We start from the raw sequence: 19,751 nt of genomic DNA on the forward strand, positions 1-19,751 counted from the left end.
AACAAACAAAGCTTTACAATGTGTAGAGTTTATTCCCTTTCTGATCCATGTTAACTGATTCACATCTGGTCATGGTTTACACTGTTTAATACAACACTGCATTATCATGTAAACAATACTTGTCACAGTAGCGGTTATGAATTAAGCAACAGAGTGTCATAAAATATAATTATCTGTATAACGGTACATTTCATCATGGCTGATAACACAAAGAGATTTTAATCAACCTCATACATCACTGAAATTAATTCTAAAAACTAAACACCCACATGTGATAATCCTATCTTCAGTAAACTTGTTTAGTTACATGTTGCATCCACAGTAACACTGACACCACAATCTAATAATCGTACAGGCACCAATGGTTTCATTGTATTGAAAAGCTTGAATTTGCTCACTTCCACACAATCATCTGTAAGTACCTTTGCAAATATCTCTAACACTTATATATATTTATATATTTTTAAGAATTCAGTTGTCATATATTCTTTTATATACACTGAAAGCTATTTAAGTGTCCAGTTGGCTTGAATGAATGGCACAGCTCCCAGCCTGAAATGAACCATAAACTTTACCACCTGTAAAAGATTTGAGTTTCTACTGCAAAGACACAAAAGGGATCTTTTGTATGTGATCCAGAGCATGTAAAAGTGAAGTGGTCATTTCTTTGTAGCCATGAAAAGAAAATGAGAAAACCCTCATTTTGGTAGTGTAATGGCTCTGAGCTGGACTACTGTAGTGTTAAGAAACCAAACAGACAAGGATGTTTACTAAGCCTGAACCCATGCTTAGGTGCCATCTTTCTCTCTAGCTCCTCTTTTCCACTGGTTTAATCCACAGTCCTGCAAAGTTTTTTTTTTCTTTTAACAATAAGGTTTGTTGTTTACAATCACTGTTGCCTGTTTTGATGTACAAAATTAGTTATTTAGTCACTTCTTGTCTGACAACATTGAAAGAAAAGTTTATGTTTTCATAAAAAAAGTATGTGTACTAACTACAGACTGCAGACATGGCTCATAGAAAGTACAGTGCTGCTAACTGTTGCTGTGGATTACCTCAGTAGAAGGTAGTGCAGCTGAAACCTTACAATCAGCTGTAATCTTGTTTGGTTAGTAAGATTGAACTTAAAGAGTATATTTGCACAAAAATACATTGTTTAAATTTAATAACTGCATTTTTCTATTACATGGTATGGTGCAGTTCAGCTTCCATTCTTCATTTTCTACTACAGACAAAAGCACCTTCACCTGGCGGATCAGCTGTCTATCACTGTGTGTGAAGTTGCACCAACAGAGATGAAACACACAATTTTGCTGTGTATTTATTATATGACACAGATTTTAGAGAACTATTACATAGCTAATAAACTTGTATTAACAAATATTCATCAATTACATATAAAATACGTGCAATATGCTAATAAAATATGGAGGATTTATGTTGTAAACCAGACTTTAAATGACTTTGTAGAGCAAGGAAGTTTGTCTACATTTGTGTGCACAACTGCAGATGTTTACTCCCACAGATGATCACTCATTCTGATAAATCAGCATTTTGCAGTGTTTTGACATCACCGTATGTCATGTGAGATTGTACCATAAAAAGCATCGGTATAATTTACGTGGTACTTCTTTTAATGAAAAGAGCTGCACCATATTGTACCATGTAAAAGAAAAATGCAATAAGGTGTTGAGTGGGGGGTGTTGTTCATCTACCCTGATAAAGTATTTGCAATTAATGTGCAACTGGAACAAAAGCAAAATGTATGAATTTCTTAATTTAGATAAATGAGACAGGAGAAATGTGTTAGTGTGATTCTATAACAATACTGATATTGTTCAGTCGAGTTAAGAAAAATACATTTAGCTAAACTGGCTCATTTGCAGCTACAGGGCAACATTGTTGCAATGAATAATTTGTAACAAATTAATGTTTACATGTTATTAGAAGTTGAATAATCATTTCCCAATCAAAGACATAACCCACAAGTTACCCTCTACTCATCTGTTGAATTGTCAGCTCATCTCTGTGTGTCGAGACTCGGAGGTTGATACACTGGAACACCTGCGTCGGTGAGAGGAGGACGTCCTCTGATAATATCAGCGGCCTTCTCAGCAATCATGATGGTTGGAGCATTAAGGTTTCCGCTGACGATGCTCGGCATGATTGAGGCGTCCACCACACGCAGCCGCTCCAGACCCAAAACACTCGTGTTTAAATCAACGACTGCCATCGGGTCTGAGGGTGAGCCCATTTTGCAGGTGCAAGACGGATGGTAGGCACTGTCAGCCTTTTGGCGTACAAAAGCATCGATGTCAGCATCGGATTGGACCTGGGGACCTGGCTGGACTTCCCGACCACGGAATGGGTCAAAGGCTTTCTGGGCAAAAATCTCTCGAGAGAGTTTGACACATTCCCTAAACTCCCACACATCAATATCTGAAAGGAGGAGACTAAGTAAACACCAGATTCTGCCAGCAGAAGTTTCTGCCAAAGGAGTGAGTTAACCAACCTCCCCCGTTTACCCCCACATTTCTGATATACAAGCTGGGTCTTACCAGTGGAGAGATAGTTTGGCTGGAGAACTGGGTGATCTAATGGGTTTGTGCTCTTCAGCTTCATCCAGCCGATACTGGTGCTTCTCATCGGTCCAACATGAACCTACAAAACCAGGAAATAATTATTTGTAATAACGCTTCTCAACTTGTCTGGGGACTCCTGTGCCTAACTGAATTAAATGGAAATAACCCAGAAGAGCACTCAACTGCGAAGTCACCAAGGTGTTTGTAAATATCAGGATAAAATCAAAACTACAGGCACAGATGTAGGGAGGGACACAAAAAACTGCATTTTAAGACTCCAAAAGCAAAGCAGCCTTCATCATTCAAAAAGAGAAGAAACCTTAAGCCAGCAACAGACTTCATAGACCACTGGGACAAAAAGCCAATGAAAACAGTTAAAGAACATCTTAAGATCCAATGAAATTGTCCATAATTCCATTCAAATGGCAAGTGTGAGTGTATGTGGGTGTGTGTGTGGAGGAAATCAGATACTTTGCATCACCTCATTAATATGCCACCTACAGTCAAACATGGTGGAGGTAACATAATTTCATGAGGACATTTTCTACAGTAAGGTGTGAAAACTGTTAAGAAAAGAAGGAAAGATGCATGCAGAAAAATGTAAAGGAACACTGACAGAAAACTTCTCAGAGCTTAGGATCTCAGGCTTGGACAAAGTCTTATATTTCAGAAAGACACTGACTCAATAAACCACATAATTACTTTTGAAAAGAAAAAAAAAACAGGGAATTTCTTGGAGTGGCCCAGAGAGAGTTTGAACATGATCAAAACACTTAAAAATCCTGTTTTTGCCTTCATGTCAACGACTCATTTAATTAGTTAAACTTCTAATGTTTGATGACCTTTGAGGGTTTAGTGAGTCATTGCTTAAAATGCTTGTATAGCACAAAAAATAAGTCAGACTAGTAATTATTTCAACATTGAAAAGGGACTAGCTTCTGGTTGTGCAACTCTCTAAATACAATTATCATCAGTCACAGAGTTATCACACTGGTTTTTTTCACAGCAAATTCCAGTTGTTGATACTGGAAGCTGATCAGTCCTCTGCAAAATCTAAGTCTTGTTCAAGTTGCAGGAAATTACAGCTCCTTTCTTTTATCAACCCAAAATCTCATCAGCCTTTGTGGATTAGAATTATCTTTCTGTTACAAGCAACTACCAAGTTAAATCACAGTTTCCTTAAAATTTTTGTGGAAAATGATGCAACAGTGTTCAAAAGTGATGCAAATAAGATAACACCAATGTAATGTAGGAAGAGCTCTTATCAGCTGCAGGTCGGCACACTTCTCTGGAACCTGTCTGTGTATTAATATGCAAATTCTCAGGTATTGTCTAGGAAAAGCTTCCTGTTTCCATGGAACCATGCTCATGAGTATAAATATTCCATTGTGTCTTGTATATCTCGTGAGTGTTTTGTCTAGCTTTCCAGGATTAACAGTGGGTTCATATTACTTTGTACAATAGAACGTGTATTTATTGGCACACTTCTAACACCATAATAGTCCTAATTACAGTAGACCCATGCTTCTCAGAACACAACAACCTGTTATCTGCCAAAAAAGACATAAAAATAAATAAATACATTTTAATACGTAATCTAAACGCACCTGATATGCCTCTATCTTTGAAGCTACTCGTCCATGGTCAATCACTTGTGAGGGCAGGAAATGAAATTGAATGTCAGGGTGTGTAACCTTCGCCCGGCTACGTATGAACCCCCCACTCTCCAAGTGGGCTGTTGCTCCGTTACCTGGGGAAAAAAAAATCACCATGGAAACTAAGATGAAAACTTGCACTGCCATCAGATAGCCAACTGCATGCCAAACCTATAATCACACAATCTGTAAGTTTGCCCATGATGGCTTCGTGCTCTGTGGTAAAACCACAGGGTGCTTTCCTTGTTATAATCTGCCCTAAATCTTAACTCTGGGGAAGCTTATAAAAATTGAAAATGATCCTTTGCTGTGACACTCGTATATTTAACTCGTGCTGTCCATTTTCTTCTGATCATCCTTCAAATGGTTCTACACCTTTATGCAGGTCCAGCTGTGTTTAATTAAATTGATTGGACTTGATAAGGAAAGACACACACCTGTCTATATCAGACCTAACGGCTCACAGTGCATGCCAGAACAAATGAGAAACATGAGGTTGACAGAACTGCTCCAAGAGGTCAGAGACAGAACTGTGACACGGATCAGGCCAAGGCTACAAAAGAATTTCTGCTGCACTTAAGGTTCCTAAGAGCACAGTTACCTCCATAATCCTTAGAGGGAAGAAGTTTAGGATGACCAGAACTCTTCCTACAGCTGGCCATTCGGCCAAACTGAGCAATCGGAAGAGCCTTGGTGAGAGAGGTAAAGAAGAAGCCAAAGATTGATGTGGCTGAGCTCTAGAAATCCAGTGGGGAGATTGTAGAAAGTCCATCACTGCAGCCCCCTACCAATCAGGGTTTTATGGCAAAATGGCCAAACGGAAGCCTCTCCTCAGTGCAATACACAAGAAGGCTTGAATAGAGTTGGATATAAAAACACATGGACTCCCAGACTATGAGAAAAAAGATTCTATGGTCTGATGAGACCATTACTGAACTAAGAAGTAGCTGAGGAACAACTCTCTGACTGTTATTTACTAGCCTAGCCAGACCTTTGACTTAAACCCAAATGAGCATCTCTGACCTGAAAATGGCTGTCCATTAACGTTCACCATCTAACCTGACAGAGCTGGAGAGGATCTGCGAGGAAAAACGGCAGAGGATCCCCAAATCCAGGTGTGAAAAACTTGTTGCATCATTCCCAAGAAGACTCATGGCTGTTTTAGCTCAAAGGGATGCTTCTACTTAGTACTGAGCAAAGTGTCTGAACACTTACGACCATGTGATGTTTCAGGTTTTGTTATTTAATAAATTTGTAATTTTGTATTTTTCTGTCAAAATAGGGTGCTGTGTGTACACTGAGGGAAAAAAATTAAATGATTTTAGCAAGTGGCTACAAATTAACAAGGAGTGGAAAAATTTAAGGGGGTCTAAAAACTTTCCGTGTCAAACCTCTGCTCTCTGTCACACTAAAATGTGAGAGAATGCATAATGCTGTCATTTGCATCTTTAGGTGATTGTAGTTACCAGTGAACAAAGCGAGCCACTCCAGGCCTATCTTGATCATATGGAAGGGTTTCTGCGCTTTGTACAGAGTGATTGGCTGAGTACACTGCTGCTGGACATACAGCTCCAAGTGATCCTGCAGGTTACTACCAACACCTGGGCGACATCAGAGAAAAGAAAAGACAGAGAGGCATCATAAAACAGTGTGCTCCACAAACAACGTAAAGGACAACAGAAATTCTCTGTGCAGAAATATTAACTGTAATAAAAAGCAGTAACAGCTGCAAATCTCCCACACGCAACACACCGGGCAAGTGCTGAACAACAGGAATGCCGAGTTCTTTCAGGTCGTCTGCGTTCCCTACACCAGAAAGCATGAGAAGCTGAGGGGAGTTGATGGCTCCTCCGCTCAGTATCACTTCTTTTTCTGCAAACACCTTAACAGATAAGAGAAAAACTGAGTTTATTAGCTGCTTAAAAACAATGTGAAATAAGAAATGTAATAAAAAAAACTCATTTGTGTATAATGTTTAGTTCTATTAATTACATTTAATTTCTTTAAGTTCATTTTCAAATTTTCATTCACAAAAGTCCTGCAGCATTTAAACTTACTCTCTTCTTTTGTCCATTTTGCATGTATTCAACCCCCACAGCACGACTGCCATCAAACAAGATCTTGGTAGTCAAACAGCGCACCTCCGCCTTCAAATTGGGTCGAGCCAGGACAGGTCTCAGGTAGGCGCTGGCAGTACTCCATCTCTTCCCTGGAGAGATCAGTCAGTGGGATGTTGACTGCTTCATTAAAAGATAAAGTCTCTCCTGTTAGTACGATGTGGGCAACACTTTTTGCTCTTCATGTTCTGTGCTTCATCACATTCAATTCAAGATAAATAAATAGATCATTATCATTCAACTGTGCCATGCTTTAACATTTTCAACCTCTTAAGAAGGAAAAAGTTTAATGTAGGAACATTAATGCTTTGGTGGTTTGTTTAAACTTACTGTTTAGCTGGAGTAAGAGTTTCACTGCAGCTGAAACTGGCCAGATCAAACACTCCCAATGATACTGGTGTGCCAAATAAAGAAATACTCCGAACTTTTTTTGAAAGTTATTTTAAGCAAGAGTTGTTTTTTCTTAAACAGGAGTTTCTGTTTTACATGATGTTGTGCAAGTTAATCCTTGCGTTGTGGCCTTAAGGTTCCAGTCTGTTCATTTTACTGCTGACAACCAACACTAACATTCAAACACTTCCAGTAGATCCACATATTTCTCTGTAAACTGTACCTCTACATCAATGCTGAGGCATGTGCACAGCCCTTTTCTATCAATACTACACACAACTATCCAAGATAACTTTAGTACCCCAACAAATAATCCTTAAAATTTTAGTCAAATTGAACACATCTCATTTAATATTTTATTAATAATTAAATCTTCTGAAGTAAAATCATTTGTTTAGCAAGCATCCCAGTTAAAGCATTTAAATGGTGTCATTGGTTACTTGCAAACAATTAATAGATAAAAGTGATTTTAGTTTCCTGTTCTATTAACCTTTATGAACAGTCATATCCATCCAGCCCAGGCCTTCCTGCTGGTATCCGTTCATGTCATCAGTGAAAGGGTATCCTGCCTGCTGCCCTGCCTCAATAAAAGCCTTGTGAAGAGGATGATTGGTCTTTCCTCTTGACACATGAAGAGGTCCACTGCCACCTCTGTACCTGTAATACAGAAAGGGGAATAAAAGTTAATATTTCACAAAGATTAAAAATGAAAGGAACTTGAGCCTATCCCAGCTGTGAACAGGTGAGAGTTGGAGTCCACCCGGACAGGCTGGCAGTTCTGTTGTGTCGCTTCAGGTTTGTTAGACTGTCATGTTTTGTTTCCTGTTTTGTTTTGTAAGTCCTAATTTTGCTGTCGTTTCAGGTACCTTTGCTTCCTGCCATTGTGTGTCCTGTCTCTGAGTGGTTCCACCTGTCACCCATTATCTTCTGTGTATATATTGTCTGTGTTTCCCATTGTCTGATGCCAGATCGTCTTCCCTTGCTTCATGTCGTGATCAAGAGCAATGATACGACCATTGAGAAAACTGTATCTCTGAGTTGCAATAACTGGTTTGAACCTTGCCCTGCTGTTTGGGTCCTCTGCCTGAGCCCCACCTAACACTGTCACAGGATCAGAATATTAAAACAGGACTAAATCTACTGTTATCATTTGCATTTGATTCCTGGTTTCTCAGTTTTTTGCTCATTAATTCAAGTTCTGCATAACATTCACTGAAACATTGTGCATTAAAAAGAATTTTTCAAGTCAACCATGATGACTTTTCAAACTATTTCAGACACTTTTGCAGCTGGGATTCCCTTCAAACTCTGTTCAAACATACTGATCAAGATGTCTTATATAAAAAGGGGGAAAAAAACAAAAATAAAACACTAAATATCCTTCAATATAGTTTGATTAAGTACCGGTTCTCTCCAAGTTCATGGCACTGAGCTTTCTTGAAGTAAGGCAGACAGTGCTCATAATCCCAGCCTTCTGCTCCCTCTCTCTGCCAACGGTTGTAGTCTTCAGCATGCCCGCGGATGTACACCATAGCGTTGAGTGAGGAGGACCCTCCCCAAACACGGCCTCGTGGCCAGTACATCACTCGATTGTCCATGTTGGCCTGAGGTAAAATGTGGTAGTACCAATTATACCTGAAGAATGAAAAGAAGTACAGCATGGCAAAAAAAAAATAAATAAATAAAAAGGGATTACTGTCAGATTATCAGGTCTGAATAGAATAAAACATGGAGGATTGGATTAATGGTAAAACTAAAATGATACATGGATTGTTCACTTGTTCAATTTTTAACACAGTGAAAGAAAAATAGATTATTTGACTACTGTACTTGTCATCACAGAGGTTGTAGGTCAGTGCAGCTGGCATGTGGATCTTCCATGACAGCCTTACACTGCCAAGCCACATGTCCTTAGGCCCAGCCTCCAGCAGCAGCACAGACTCATGAGCATCCTCTGTGAGGCGGTTGGCAAGGACACAGCCTGCTGAGCCTGCTCCAATAATCACATAACTGTAGGATGGGGTTTTCTGACTCCCATGAGGAGCTGACACAGTAAAGTATCTGTAATGGCCAGTGGAGGAGCAGGGAAACAACAGGCCCGTCAGTCTTGTCTTGGGGATGACAGGATATTTTGGCAAACAGGTAAAAATGCACCTGCCATCCTTCATATATGTCCCCCGAGTCCCTGTGACAACTCTTCGGGCTCCAGCTTGGCCAAACTTGGCCAAAAGCAGCATCCTGGGAAAGTTCACTGAAAACCACAATGAAAAGAAAGTGGAAATTAATCTGAAACTGTATGAAATGATGCTGAATAAAAATAAACATGTTTGACTGCAAGAAATATTTATTTACTCTACTGCTAAATGTACAATTCGTGCAATACAGAAAGGAACCTTTATGGTATAATGGATCATTTAATACCAACTGTTACTGCCCCCTGTTTTCCTTAAAGACTTGATGATACTTCTGAGTATCAGTTGTTTATTAAATAAGCAACTTGAAGGCTCAGTTGTTTCCATGGTTTAGTTTGCGTTTCTCTCTGTTTACTCATAAAGAATTTTGTGTATATGCATGGATGGGTGTGTTAGATACATAACGGGTTACGATGCCTGCTGTAACCTGTCTGCTCTTATAAATGCTTAGTTTAAAGTGAGAATTGCCACACCTGTTTTTTGTTTTTTTTTAATAAGTAATCTGTACTCACATGTTGTAGTGTTTTTGGCCATGTGTCTATAATGAATTTGCTTATTTTGGGGAATTTCCAGTCCCTCTCTGCTAAATGTGTCTATTGGAGTGAAATCACATAACCCTAACCTATAACTCACTTAAGCATAAAAAGGCACCTAACTCAAACTAGTGCTGCTTCAACAAATAATAAACAGCAAATAACCCATTTAAAAATAGTATCTAAAGGTACTTCAGGGATCATCTTGACAGAGAACAGTACGAAAGGCAGCCAACATCTAGAGAAGAGCTTTAAAATGTCCTGTAAGAAGCCTGGAGAGTCATTCGTGAAGACTACTTAAAGAAATGACAAGAAAGCTGGTCTAATGTGCTTGTGTGTGGATTTTTTGCTTGCCTAGCAACATGACTAAAATCGGTGGTGGTTCATTTCCTAGAGTGAGAACTCGTTGGGTAAGAGAAGTTAGTCAGGACAATCATTTCTGAAACAGGGCCTGACTCATATAGTGGCATTTCTGTTAATTACTCACCAATGGTTTTGGTTTCAACCTAAATCTAGCAGACTGAAATATAAACAAGTTTATTCGAATACAGTGTATAGAAGAAATAGGAGCGTCGGCAAGTTTTTACAAACGTTCAAACTCTGTATTGTGGGGTGTTTTGCATTAAATGTTTACGACAGGAGACTATTTTCGAAACCTTATCAGTCTGCCGTTAACAGTAGATGGTCGATATGTGTCCATTTGCATGACTTGAATATATTTAGACCGCCTCAGACGCTCTAAAAGACGTATAATGTATTCAGAAAACTTGTTGGTTTTCATTTGAAACTGAATCCATTAGTATGTTTACATTTTCTGTTAAACTTCCTAACTACAAATGAGCTCAGTGCGAGGTCGTCTGGACTTTATACAGGGCACAAAATTCGCTGAATGTGATCTTACAAAATGTATTTAAGACAAACAGAGGTGGTGCAGAAAAAGTTTGCGGCGAATAAGTACGAAAGACAGTGTGAGAGTTGTTTAATTTAGCAGCAGAAGTAGAGCCTACCGTCTTTTCCGTAAACAGGGAATCCTACGGGGATTCAGTAAGTGGGCGGGGCTTCAGCGCAAACTCTGTGATATATACCGCCGCTGCTGAGGGTCCTCTTCAGGTCGTCTAATAGCGCCGACTAGTCAGCTTTTAAATGACATTTTCTTTTTCAGTTTTGGACCTGGTGAGACCTAAAGATGCGGGGATTTACCATTTTATTCCTCTGTTGTTTCGTGGCTCAGGTGGCATCACATCAAATTGTAAGTTATTGGCTTTATATTTTGATTCACAGTAAAAAAAAACAAAAAAAAACAAACAAACAAAAAAAAAACATATTGTGTAATCGCTTTGTTTCTGGCATTTCTTTGCAGACAGTAAAGTGTAATGAATATTATGGTAAGTCCGTGTTATGTTTATTATTTTCATTTTCATATTAACTATGACTACAATAAAACAAAGTGTACTAAATGTATTAGAAATGTGTATTTTTGGTAGTGGGATGTATTTTGAACATACTATGGATTTTAAGGGTGGGGAAGGGGGGAGGGGTTCTTGTGAATGTTATAGTTTCAGTTGAGTTTCTCTGTTATCAACAAAATTACACTTTTTCCTTCACTTTTGTCTGGCTCCTACAGCCACAGTCATAACTGTTAGACACTGTCTCATTGTAGAAGAACAGAATTTCTTTTAATAAATTTTTGTATGAAAATTTAGATTTTAATGACACCAGTTCTATTCAGTTTAGCTTTATTTGCCAAGTTACAACAAAGACATCTCAAGGAAGTAAAAGGTCTAGCATAATCAGACTCAGGAAGGGCAGCTATGAATATGAAAAAGCTCAAACTTTTTCTTGCTGCAGAAGAAATAAGGAGTTAAAGTAACATACACTACAGGAAGGCAGAGCAGAAATGCAAACATATAAAAAACAGAACATGCAAAAAAGTATTTTTTATGCCTCAGGCTCAGGCTATATAATGCTTTATGTTATCTTTTTATTTCTATTATTGTTATAATAATAATTATTATAATAAAAATAATAATAATAATAATAATGATAATGGGACAACAAACAAACGGTGGTTAGCACCGCAGCCTGACATAATAACAACAACAACAATAATAATAATTAATAATAGTTATTATTATTATTATTACAGTAGTGACCATAAATATTGAGGACTGAACAAATTCCAATGTTGTTCCAGATTTCCCCCCAACAAGCTCTACCCCCCCATCAAAGCCTGTAGGCTTGACAGCGGAGCAGGTGACAGAAGGAGGAATTACCATGCTTAAAATAAGCTGGGCCATCAGCATTGATGGTAAGAGACAAGTTATTTATGTTTTTGAATTAGACTTTAAGATGGTTTCATCTGTACAATTTAAACTATGTAGAGATGGACACAGGCATCTTATTCTATTTTCCATAGAGTATTTATATACCGCTGTCTGTATGTCCAAGACACAATGTGACACAGGATAGTTAGATTTCATCACCAAACCCAGATCTGTCTAAATTATAGCAAATGTTACATTGGAGAAACACCCTAATTATAAAAAAAAATAATAATAATAAGTTGGTCAAATGATATCCAGCAAAAATGTTTTTTTTTTTATTTTTAAAGAATGTAACCAAATGTGGATAAGTAGACGTCACTGCAGCTTGTGTAGACCTTTAGGGTTCATGTGGCAGATTATCTAATGGTCCATGCTAACTGGCAGATATTTTCATTTCCATTAACTTTCTTGCCTTTTTTCTTTGCAGCTAGTATAAAATACTTGACAGGTATTTGGATCGATATTACAGATATGTCCACCTACGTCTGTGAATACATCCCTCCTTTGGCAAAAGCTAACCTCACCGGGTTAGAGCAGGTATCACGAAGAGGGTCATAACTAGAAACAACTTCCATTTGTTTTGTTTGATTATTATTATTTTTGTTGTTATTTACTTATTTAATATTTTGTAGCAGCATTTGACTGCATGGGATGATGCTAAAATAATGCTTCACGCTGATATGTTTTAAAGTTTGTATTCATTGCATTAACTTTTAAATATGCATTAACTTTAATTTTAGGAATGGTTTCATTATTTAGTGCCGGTAAGCCCTGAATACTACTACATATCAGCTCTCAATCTTCCATATCCTCCACCTGGGATTGACCCTGTTACCATTACAACCAGTATAGATGTCCAAGACAACCAAGATAAGGATCCAAGTAAAACCTTTTGTCATTCTTTCTTTCTTTTTTTTCTTTTTTGTTTTATTTGCAACTTTAAAGTTGCTTTGGAAAAAAAAAACAACGCATACCAAATTGTATATCATGTCTCTAACAATTGAATAATACTGTCAGAAATATGTTGTAAATGTCTCTTGAATACTATAATCAAACTGTATTTTTTAATAGCAGTGATAGTATGATTATCGTCATATGTAAGCCTCCCTCTGTTTTTTTGTAGGAAATGTCACACCAATGTCTCGTCAAGCAGCAACGGGTGAGTAAATTACATCTGTAAATTTGGATAAAATCCTCCCTAAATTATATTACTTTATTTGTTCTATATGGGAGACTGGAGAGTTAGTAAACATTAGCCAACATAAAATTAATTTAGGCTATAAAAATCTGAATATAACTTTGCTGGAAATGTTAGTATATTTAGTTTAACTTTGTGTGTGCAACTGGGAATGGGTTGTACATGTGAGATTGTGCTTAGTTAAATTTTCTGTGCTATGCAAAGAGAGAAAGTGTTACTTGAGTTTATATCACTCATGTGCAAAGTAGGTGAAAGGGGAAGATGCCTTCACCTACTAGAAAGAAGACTGACTGAATCCAGTGTGACATATTATGAAGTCATATGTTAAGATGATTCATAAAAATCTTTGCTGAGGAGAGTGCCACCTGAGCTTCTCTTTATCTTGTGTTTGTACTTTGTGGTACAAGATCAAAGCGCTGTTGAATTTTAACTTACAAAATCCACATTTCTTTTATAACCCTTAACAACTGTATATTAATTTAAAATTGATTAAAATGGTTGAAGGTTGGCAGTATTTGTCAATCCACAGCTACATATATATAAAACACCACAAAGGCACATATGGAGTTGAATAGTATGGAGTCATATGGAGTACAAGTGTACTGTATGATAAATGATGGCACTAAGACTTTACAATGTGCACGTTTATATTCTATCTTTGACTGTTCTTTTTAGGTCTTCCTTCTTCAGTTAAGATCACCCCTGAGCCCGCTTCTTCCTGTAAGATTTATTGCATCCATCTATACATTGAATCATATGTTTCTAATTTCATGTTAGCTGAAAAACAAAACAAAACAAAAAACACAAAGTATGCATGTATTATGTGTGCATATGTTTGTCTTTGCAGGCCTGACAATGAAAGATGTCACAGTTATGGTCATTGGAGTACTGGCTGCTTTGATGATCCTGAGTTCCAGCTATATAATATGTAAATACCTCACTTTTTGAATGTATATCTGGTGGGAGTAGGATGGGAACCAAATGCTGTATGAAAACTCAACTTAATCTTGTCTTCTTTCTGTGTGCATAATAGGATTATTTCAATATTCAATTTTTTATTGTTTTGTTATTTTTATTATTTTGTTACATTGCTGATGTTGTTATTTTATATTGTTTACAAATACAAAAATGCTTCAGTCTGATTTTTTTTTTTTTTTTTTTTTTTTTGCTCTGCCGTTCATAAAAGATGTTTTATTGGACAATAGTTTTCAAACTGTGTTTGATTATGATAATAATGATCAATAGTTAAAGGCAAACTCAATAAATGATTGTGAAACTTTAAGCAAAAAAGTATCAGTAGCAAAATTTGTGGTATCCCTCAGTCCTACTCCTAGTTCATTTGCATCAAACTTTCTGCCACTGTGCAAGGGAACTTAGCTTTAACTATCTCGTTAGCATGTTTCTGTGCCTAGATTTGAGATATGGATAAAAGAACTACTCAAGCCTATTAAGCTTAAGATTCCCCTTTGTTTACATACTTTTTTGTTTGTTTATTTGTTGTGTCTTTCCCCATCAGATAAAATGTGGGGACCTAACACTGCCTCATCTTTGGATCTCAAAAACCTGTCTGTCAATCCCATGGCTGCGGTCCCTGTGCTTGTGGTTTACCCTGCTGTGAATTCAGCCTTCCAGGGAGCAGTGGTGGCACTGGCAGAGTTCCTGCAGCTGCACTGTGGCTGTAGAGTTGCGATTGACATGTGGCAACAGGAAAAGATCGCAGAGTTGGGGCCAATGCGATGGCTTGCAGAGCAAGCAAAGATGGTAGACCATGTGCTCATTGTCTCCCCACAGGCAAAGACTGTAAGTTGTTGCTCATTTTTATTCTTTATTATTTGCTATTTTTTAAGTCAGCAATATGATTTCACTTATCACCCAGAATTGTTCACATTTAAGTCAAGAAGCACAATAAGTAGGGATGCACAGACATATTGGCCTAATTTCCCAATAATCAGCTTGTTGAAATAAATAGATAAGATGAAGTCAAGTGATGGGAATGGATAATACAGTACTTACCAGGTGTACCCTGAAGCTTAGAAGATTTTTCTTTTCTTTTTATGTGAAGTTATAAAATAGTGTTTTAGACATTTATATGAATGCAGTTGAATGAAATACTGTAAAACTGTTTAGATATGTTTTATAAAAAATGTTATTATTTACTTGACATTAATGGGAAAATAATTAACAAAACCAGTTGGTATCAACTAACTGCCACTGATCAAACTATTATTTTAACTTTAACATCAGTATTACACCAAAATTATAGTCAGTGTATAGGGATCAGTAGATCCCTAACATTGAGTATTTTAAAGAGGGTTAGGGTCTCTCAAATCATGCTCTAAAAAGTCAAAAGGTTGCATTGTTGACAGTGTGTGGCTGTTTCCATTGGGTTAATTAGTTAAAGCTGATATAATCACAGGGTGAGGAAATGTCTAATGGAAATGTTTGTGACCTTTAACAAATGCAATAGCTGATTGTAATAATGTACTTTCCTCTCTTCTCCTCTCCTCTCAGCCCTCTTCCCAACTCAGCCATTCTCTCAGCCACAGCATCCCTGAGCTGTCCATCCCAGCTGCAGCTCATGACCTTTACCCTCTGATCCTCAACATGGTGGCAAGCCAGGCAAAGAATGCCAAGGAGTTGGCCAAGTTCTGGGTGGTGCAGCTGAGTGAGAAGAAGGATGGTTGTTTATTGCCACTGGAACTGAGGGCTTGCAAGACATTTTGTTTGATGAAAGATTTGAACAAACTTTGCAGGTGTCTTCATGCTCAGAGACATAGTAAGAAGAAACTGTCAGACGTGATATTCAGACCAGGAGTTTTCTACAGTAAAAAGAGCACACTGAAGTTAAGGGAAGCTACAGAAAAATCAAGGGGAATTAAGCCAGGTATATCCATGGAGACAGAGCCATTGAAGTCTGATGTTTCTATTTCTGTCAATATTTTGCCTTGATATTTAGTTTATGGTAACTTCCTTTGGAAAACAAATGTAGGCAAATTTGTGAAGAATAGCAAACATGACATGCTCTGTTGGTGTTTTTACTACTGTCATCATCATCATGGAACGATTGCAAATATGACCTAAATGACTTCTGTTTCCTTTTTATAATTAAACATCTTAACAACTCTTCGTGTGTCAAAACTGTTTTTAATCTTTATCTGTTGAAAATCTCCTAGGTAGAACAGAAAGAGGCTTTTAACCACAGATTTTTCTCTCTGTACAATAACACTAAAGAATACTTGCTTTATGATACATCTATGGGTTCCTAAGATTTTGACAGTGTTTTCAAACAAAACTGAATGGGAGATAAGTGGTTTTAACTGTCAGTTCAAAGCAAGTGCATGCTTGGCACAAACATGACCATAATAGTTGGAATCCTCTTCAGCTGAGTGGTCTGTTTATGTTCTGCTTAAACCCATTCTGCAAAAATGTGAGGACTTAGTATGTTAAATGTAAATGGACTGCAGTTGTGTGGGGCCTTTCTAATCTTGTTGATCACCCAAAGCTCTTTACACACTTTCACCCATTCATAGACACACTTATAGAGAGCAATTTTTAGTCTAAACAGTTTTTAGTCTATGTGCTGTGCTTTTTCACTATCAAACACACTCTTACACACCAGTATGAATTGCAGTGGGATGTTTTACATCTGTTTGCCTTATGAAAGATTAAGCAGCTGTCCATTTCTTCTCCAGGTGCATCCCCTAGTGGGATGATATGACAACACACCATGCAGCAGATTGCATAGTTGACCTGCAGGGCCCTCTGCCAGATTATTTTTTACAGCTCTACAATTATGACAATGTTAATTTAAAAAGCATTATAGTAACATGGTGAGAGAAAGTGTATTATTTAATAAAGGATTGAAAATAGCCCATTTGAATATTTGCAGTCTGAGAAATAAGGTTCAGGATATTATTGAAGTTTTAAGTTACTATAAGTTGCATGTATTAGCTTTATCGGAAACTCATTTGGATGTAAATATTGATAACTCTTCTGTGTTTATACATGGATATACTTTTTATAGGTATGATAGGAATATAAATGGGGGAGGAGTGGCATTTTACGTTCAGGATCACATACCGGTAAAGATTAGATCGGATCTTGGCCATATTGGTGTTGAAGCATTATGGTTGGAATTGCACTTACCATACATCCGACCTGTCCTAGTAGGTTGTTGTTATAGACCTCCAAATTCGCCAATGGTCTGTCTAGATCAGATTTGTTCTATGTTAGATAAAGCATGTGACTTAAATAAGGAGATCTACTTTACTGGAGATTTAAATATTGACTGGAGTCTGAATAATTGTTCTTTAAAAAATAAATTGCAATCTTTTACTGACACCTGTAATTTGGTACAAGTTGTGACAAAACCAACTAGAGTTTTTTACACATCTGATGGGAAAAAAACCGCTACATGTATTGACTTAATGTTTACAAATTCTGTAGATTTCTGTTCAAAAGGAATTTCAGTTTGTGTTGGGTTCAGTGATCACAACTTAATTGCAATTAATAGAAAGACCAAAATCCCCAAATCAGGTCAGAAAATTATTATCAAACGTAATTTAAAAAATTTTAATGAAAGGAGTTATGAGGAAGAGGTCAGAAATATTGATTGGTCTCAGATATTACGAGAGGATGACCCGAATAGAGCCTTGGAGGTCTTCACTAGGTTATTAATGCCAATTATCAATAAACATGCTCCTCTGAGGAAAATGACAGTAAGGAATGCTGCTTCCCCCTGGCTTGATCCTGAACTTAAAGGGTTCATTAAGCAAAGAAACGAATTAAAGGCTGAAGCAATCCTATCGGATAACAGGGTATTGTGGAATAGGTATAAACAACTGAGGAATTATGTAACCAAATTAAACAGATCAAAGAAAAAGGCATATTATGGAAGAAAATTCGTAGATGTAAAATCAGATAGTAGTAAAATATGGAAAACCGTAAATGAATTGGTTGGTCGGAAAGCTAAATCTTTTCCAACATTTTTAGATGTAAATGATTCCTTCCTGACAAAACCAATAGACATAGCAAACTACTTAGGAGACTATTTTATGAGTAAAGTTCAAAATCTGCGAAAAGATATGATCTGTACACCAAAGATATCATCTCATCAAACAATCAAAGAAAGAATTATGTATAATAAATCATGTCAATTTAAATTTGATAAAGTGAGCATAATTACTGTAGAAAATGTGTTAAAGCAAATGAAATTAAAACCTGCAGGTATTGATGAACTTGATGTAATGTTGTTGAAATTGGTGTCTGATGTGATTGCTATGCCAGTTTGTTATATTATTAATCTCAGTTTGGAAAAATGTATTTGCCCAACTGACTGGAAAATAGCTAAAATTGTGCCTCTTCTTAAAAATAACAAGGAACCATTTTCTGGAAAAAACTGTCGACCTATAAGTATTTTACCAGTTTTGAGTAAAATTATGGAGAAAATCGTTTACGATCAGATTAATTTGTATTTTAGTAAAAATGGTTTAAATTCAGTTTATCAGCATGCTTACAAGAAAGGGCACTCCACAATGTCAGCTTTAGCTCAAGTGACTGATGATTGGTTAAATGAAATTGAAAATAAAAAGTTAGTGGGTACTATATTATTAGATTTAAGTGCAGCTTTTGATTTATTAGATCATGAGCTATTGTTGGATAAGTTGATTTGGTATGGGTTTGAACTTTCTGCGGTTCAGTGGATTAAAAGTTATCTTGTTAATCGAGAATTTAAAGTATTGTTTAATGGTAGCTACTCTGAGAAGAAGATGCTGTGTTGTGGTGTGCCACAAGGGAGTTGCCTTGGGCCACTTTTATTTTCTATTTATTTGAATGATTTATCATTTATTTTGAAACAGGCTACCATTGCTCTGTATGCGGACGATTCAACGGTTTATGTATCTGACACAAATGTACTTAATCTGAATGTAGTTCTGAATGAGGAGTTGAGACTGATTGAGAGCTGGTTTCATGAAAATAAGTTGGTGATTAATGCAGAGAAGACTAAATGTATTTTAATAGGATCAAGTTATCTTCTTAAAAAAGAATTTCCTGTTTTGAATTTGTTTATAGAAGGATGTCCTATAGAACAAGTGACTGAGGTCAAGTTGCTTGGGGTGACAGTGGACAGCATGTTAACTTGGGACAGTCAAATAAAGGAAATATTAAAGAAAATGGGTAGGAGTATGGCTTTAGTAAAGTACTGTAGAAAATGTGTACCAAACCAAATCAGGAAAACATTAGTTGAATCAATAGTTCTGTCACATATAGACTATTGTTCAATCATTTGGTCTAATACAACAGATACTAATCTAAATAAACTGCAGATAGCGCAAAATAAAGCAGCTCGACTTGTCTTAAGCTGCTCATTTAGAACAAATATTAGTGAGATGCATGGCCGGTTAGCCTGGCTGCATGTGAGGGGCAGGATAAAATATTCCTTAATCATGTTCCTTAGAAATATGATTATAAGGAAAACACCTGAAATATTGTATAGAAAGTTGACATTTTTCAAGGATGTGCATGAATATTCTACACGACAGATTGGTGAGAATCGTTTTTTGTTGCCGATTTGTCGTACCAGCCAGGGTCAGAGAATGGTTCGCTATAGGGCCATGGTGGCATGGAACTCACTACCACAGTTTCTGATTTCTAATATGTATACAACTAGTTTTTATAAAACAGTGCGATTGTTTTTATTTACTTTAGAATGAATATCATTTTATACTATGAACTATGACTGAACTTGTTAGATGGTGCC

The 19,751-nt window shown here is 36.9% G+C and overlaps 2 protein-coding genes across 3 annotated transcripts; one reads left to right on the forward strand and one right to left on the reverse strand.

Moving 5' to 3' along the window:
* Positions 1-8: 8 nt before the first annotated feature.
* Positions 9-10,559, reverse strand: chdh (choline dehydrogenase). Of its 2 annotated transcripts, XM_042004359.1 has the most exons (11): positions 10,477-10,559; positions 8,899-8,995; positions 8,575-8,805; positions 8,149-8,379; positions 7,235-7,401; positions 6,295-6,446; positions 5,990-6,119; positions 5,704-5,838; positions 4,190-4,332; positions 2,559-2,661; positions 9-2,439 (listed from the first exon to the last, which is right to left on the reverse strand). In XM_042004359.1, the coding sequence occupies exons 2-11, from the start codon at positions 8,979-8,981 to the stop codon at positions 2,021-2,023; spliced, it is 1,794 nt and encodes a 597-aa protein (XP_041860293.1). In that variant the 5' UTR covers positions 8,982-8,995; positions 10,477-10,559; the 3' UTR covers positions 9-2,020. The 2 variants fall into 2 exon arrangements, with proteins under 2 accessions (XP_041860293.1, XP_041860292.1); XM_042004358.1 differs by having other exon boundaries at positions 8,575-8,995.
* Positions 10,529-16,114, forward strand: LOC121651903. The gene is made up of 10 exons (XM_042004361.1): positions 10,529-10,718; positions 10,830-10,854; positions 11,664-11,777; positions 12,221-12,330; positions 12,534-12,675; positions 12,917-12,952; positions 13,667-13,711; positions 13,839-13,919; positions 14,508-14,791; positions 15,503-16,114. Exons 1-10 carry the CDS (start codon positions 10,656-10,658, stop codon positions 15,938-15,940), a joined length of 1,338 nt encoding a protein of 445 aa, XP_041860295.1. The 5' UTR covers positions 10,529-10,655; the 3' UTR covers positions 15,941-16,114.
* Positions 16,115-19,751: the final 3,637 nt, after the last annotated feature.

Source organism: Melanotaenia boesemani, chromosome 13, assembly GCF_017639745.1.
Source record: "Melanotaenia boesemani isolate fMelBoe1 chromosome 13, fMelBoe1.pri, whole genome shotgun sequence".
NCBI classification, from domain to species: domain Eukaryota; kingdom Metazoa; phylum Chordata; class Actinopteri; order Atheriniformes; family Melanotaeniidae; genus Melanotaenia; species Melanotaenia boesemani.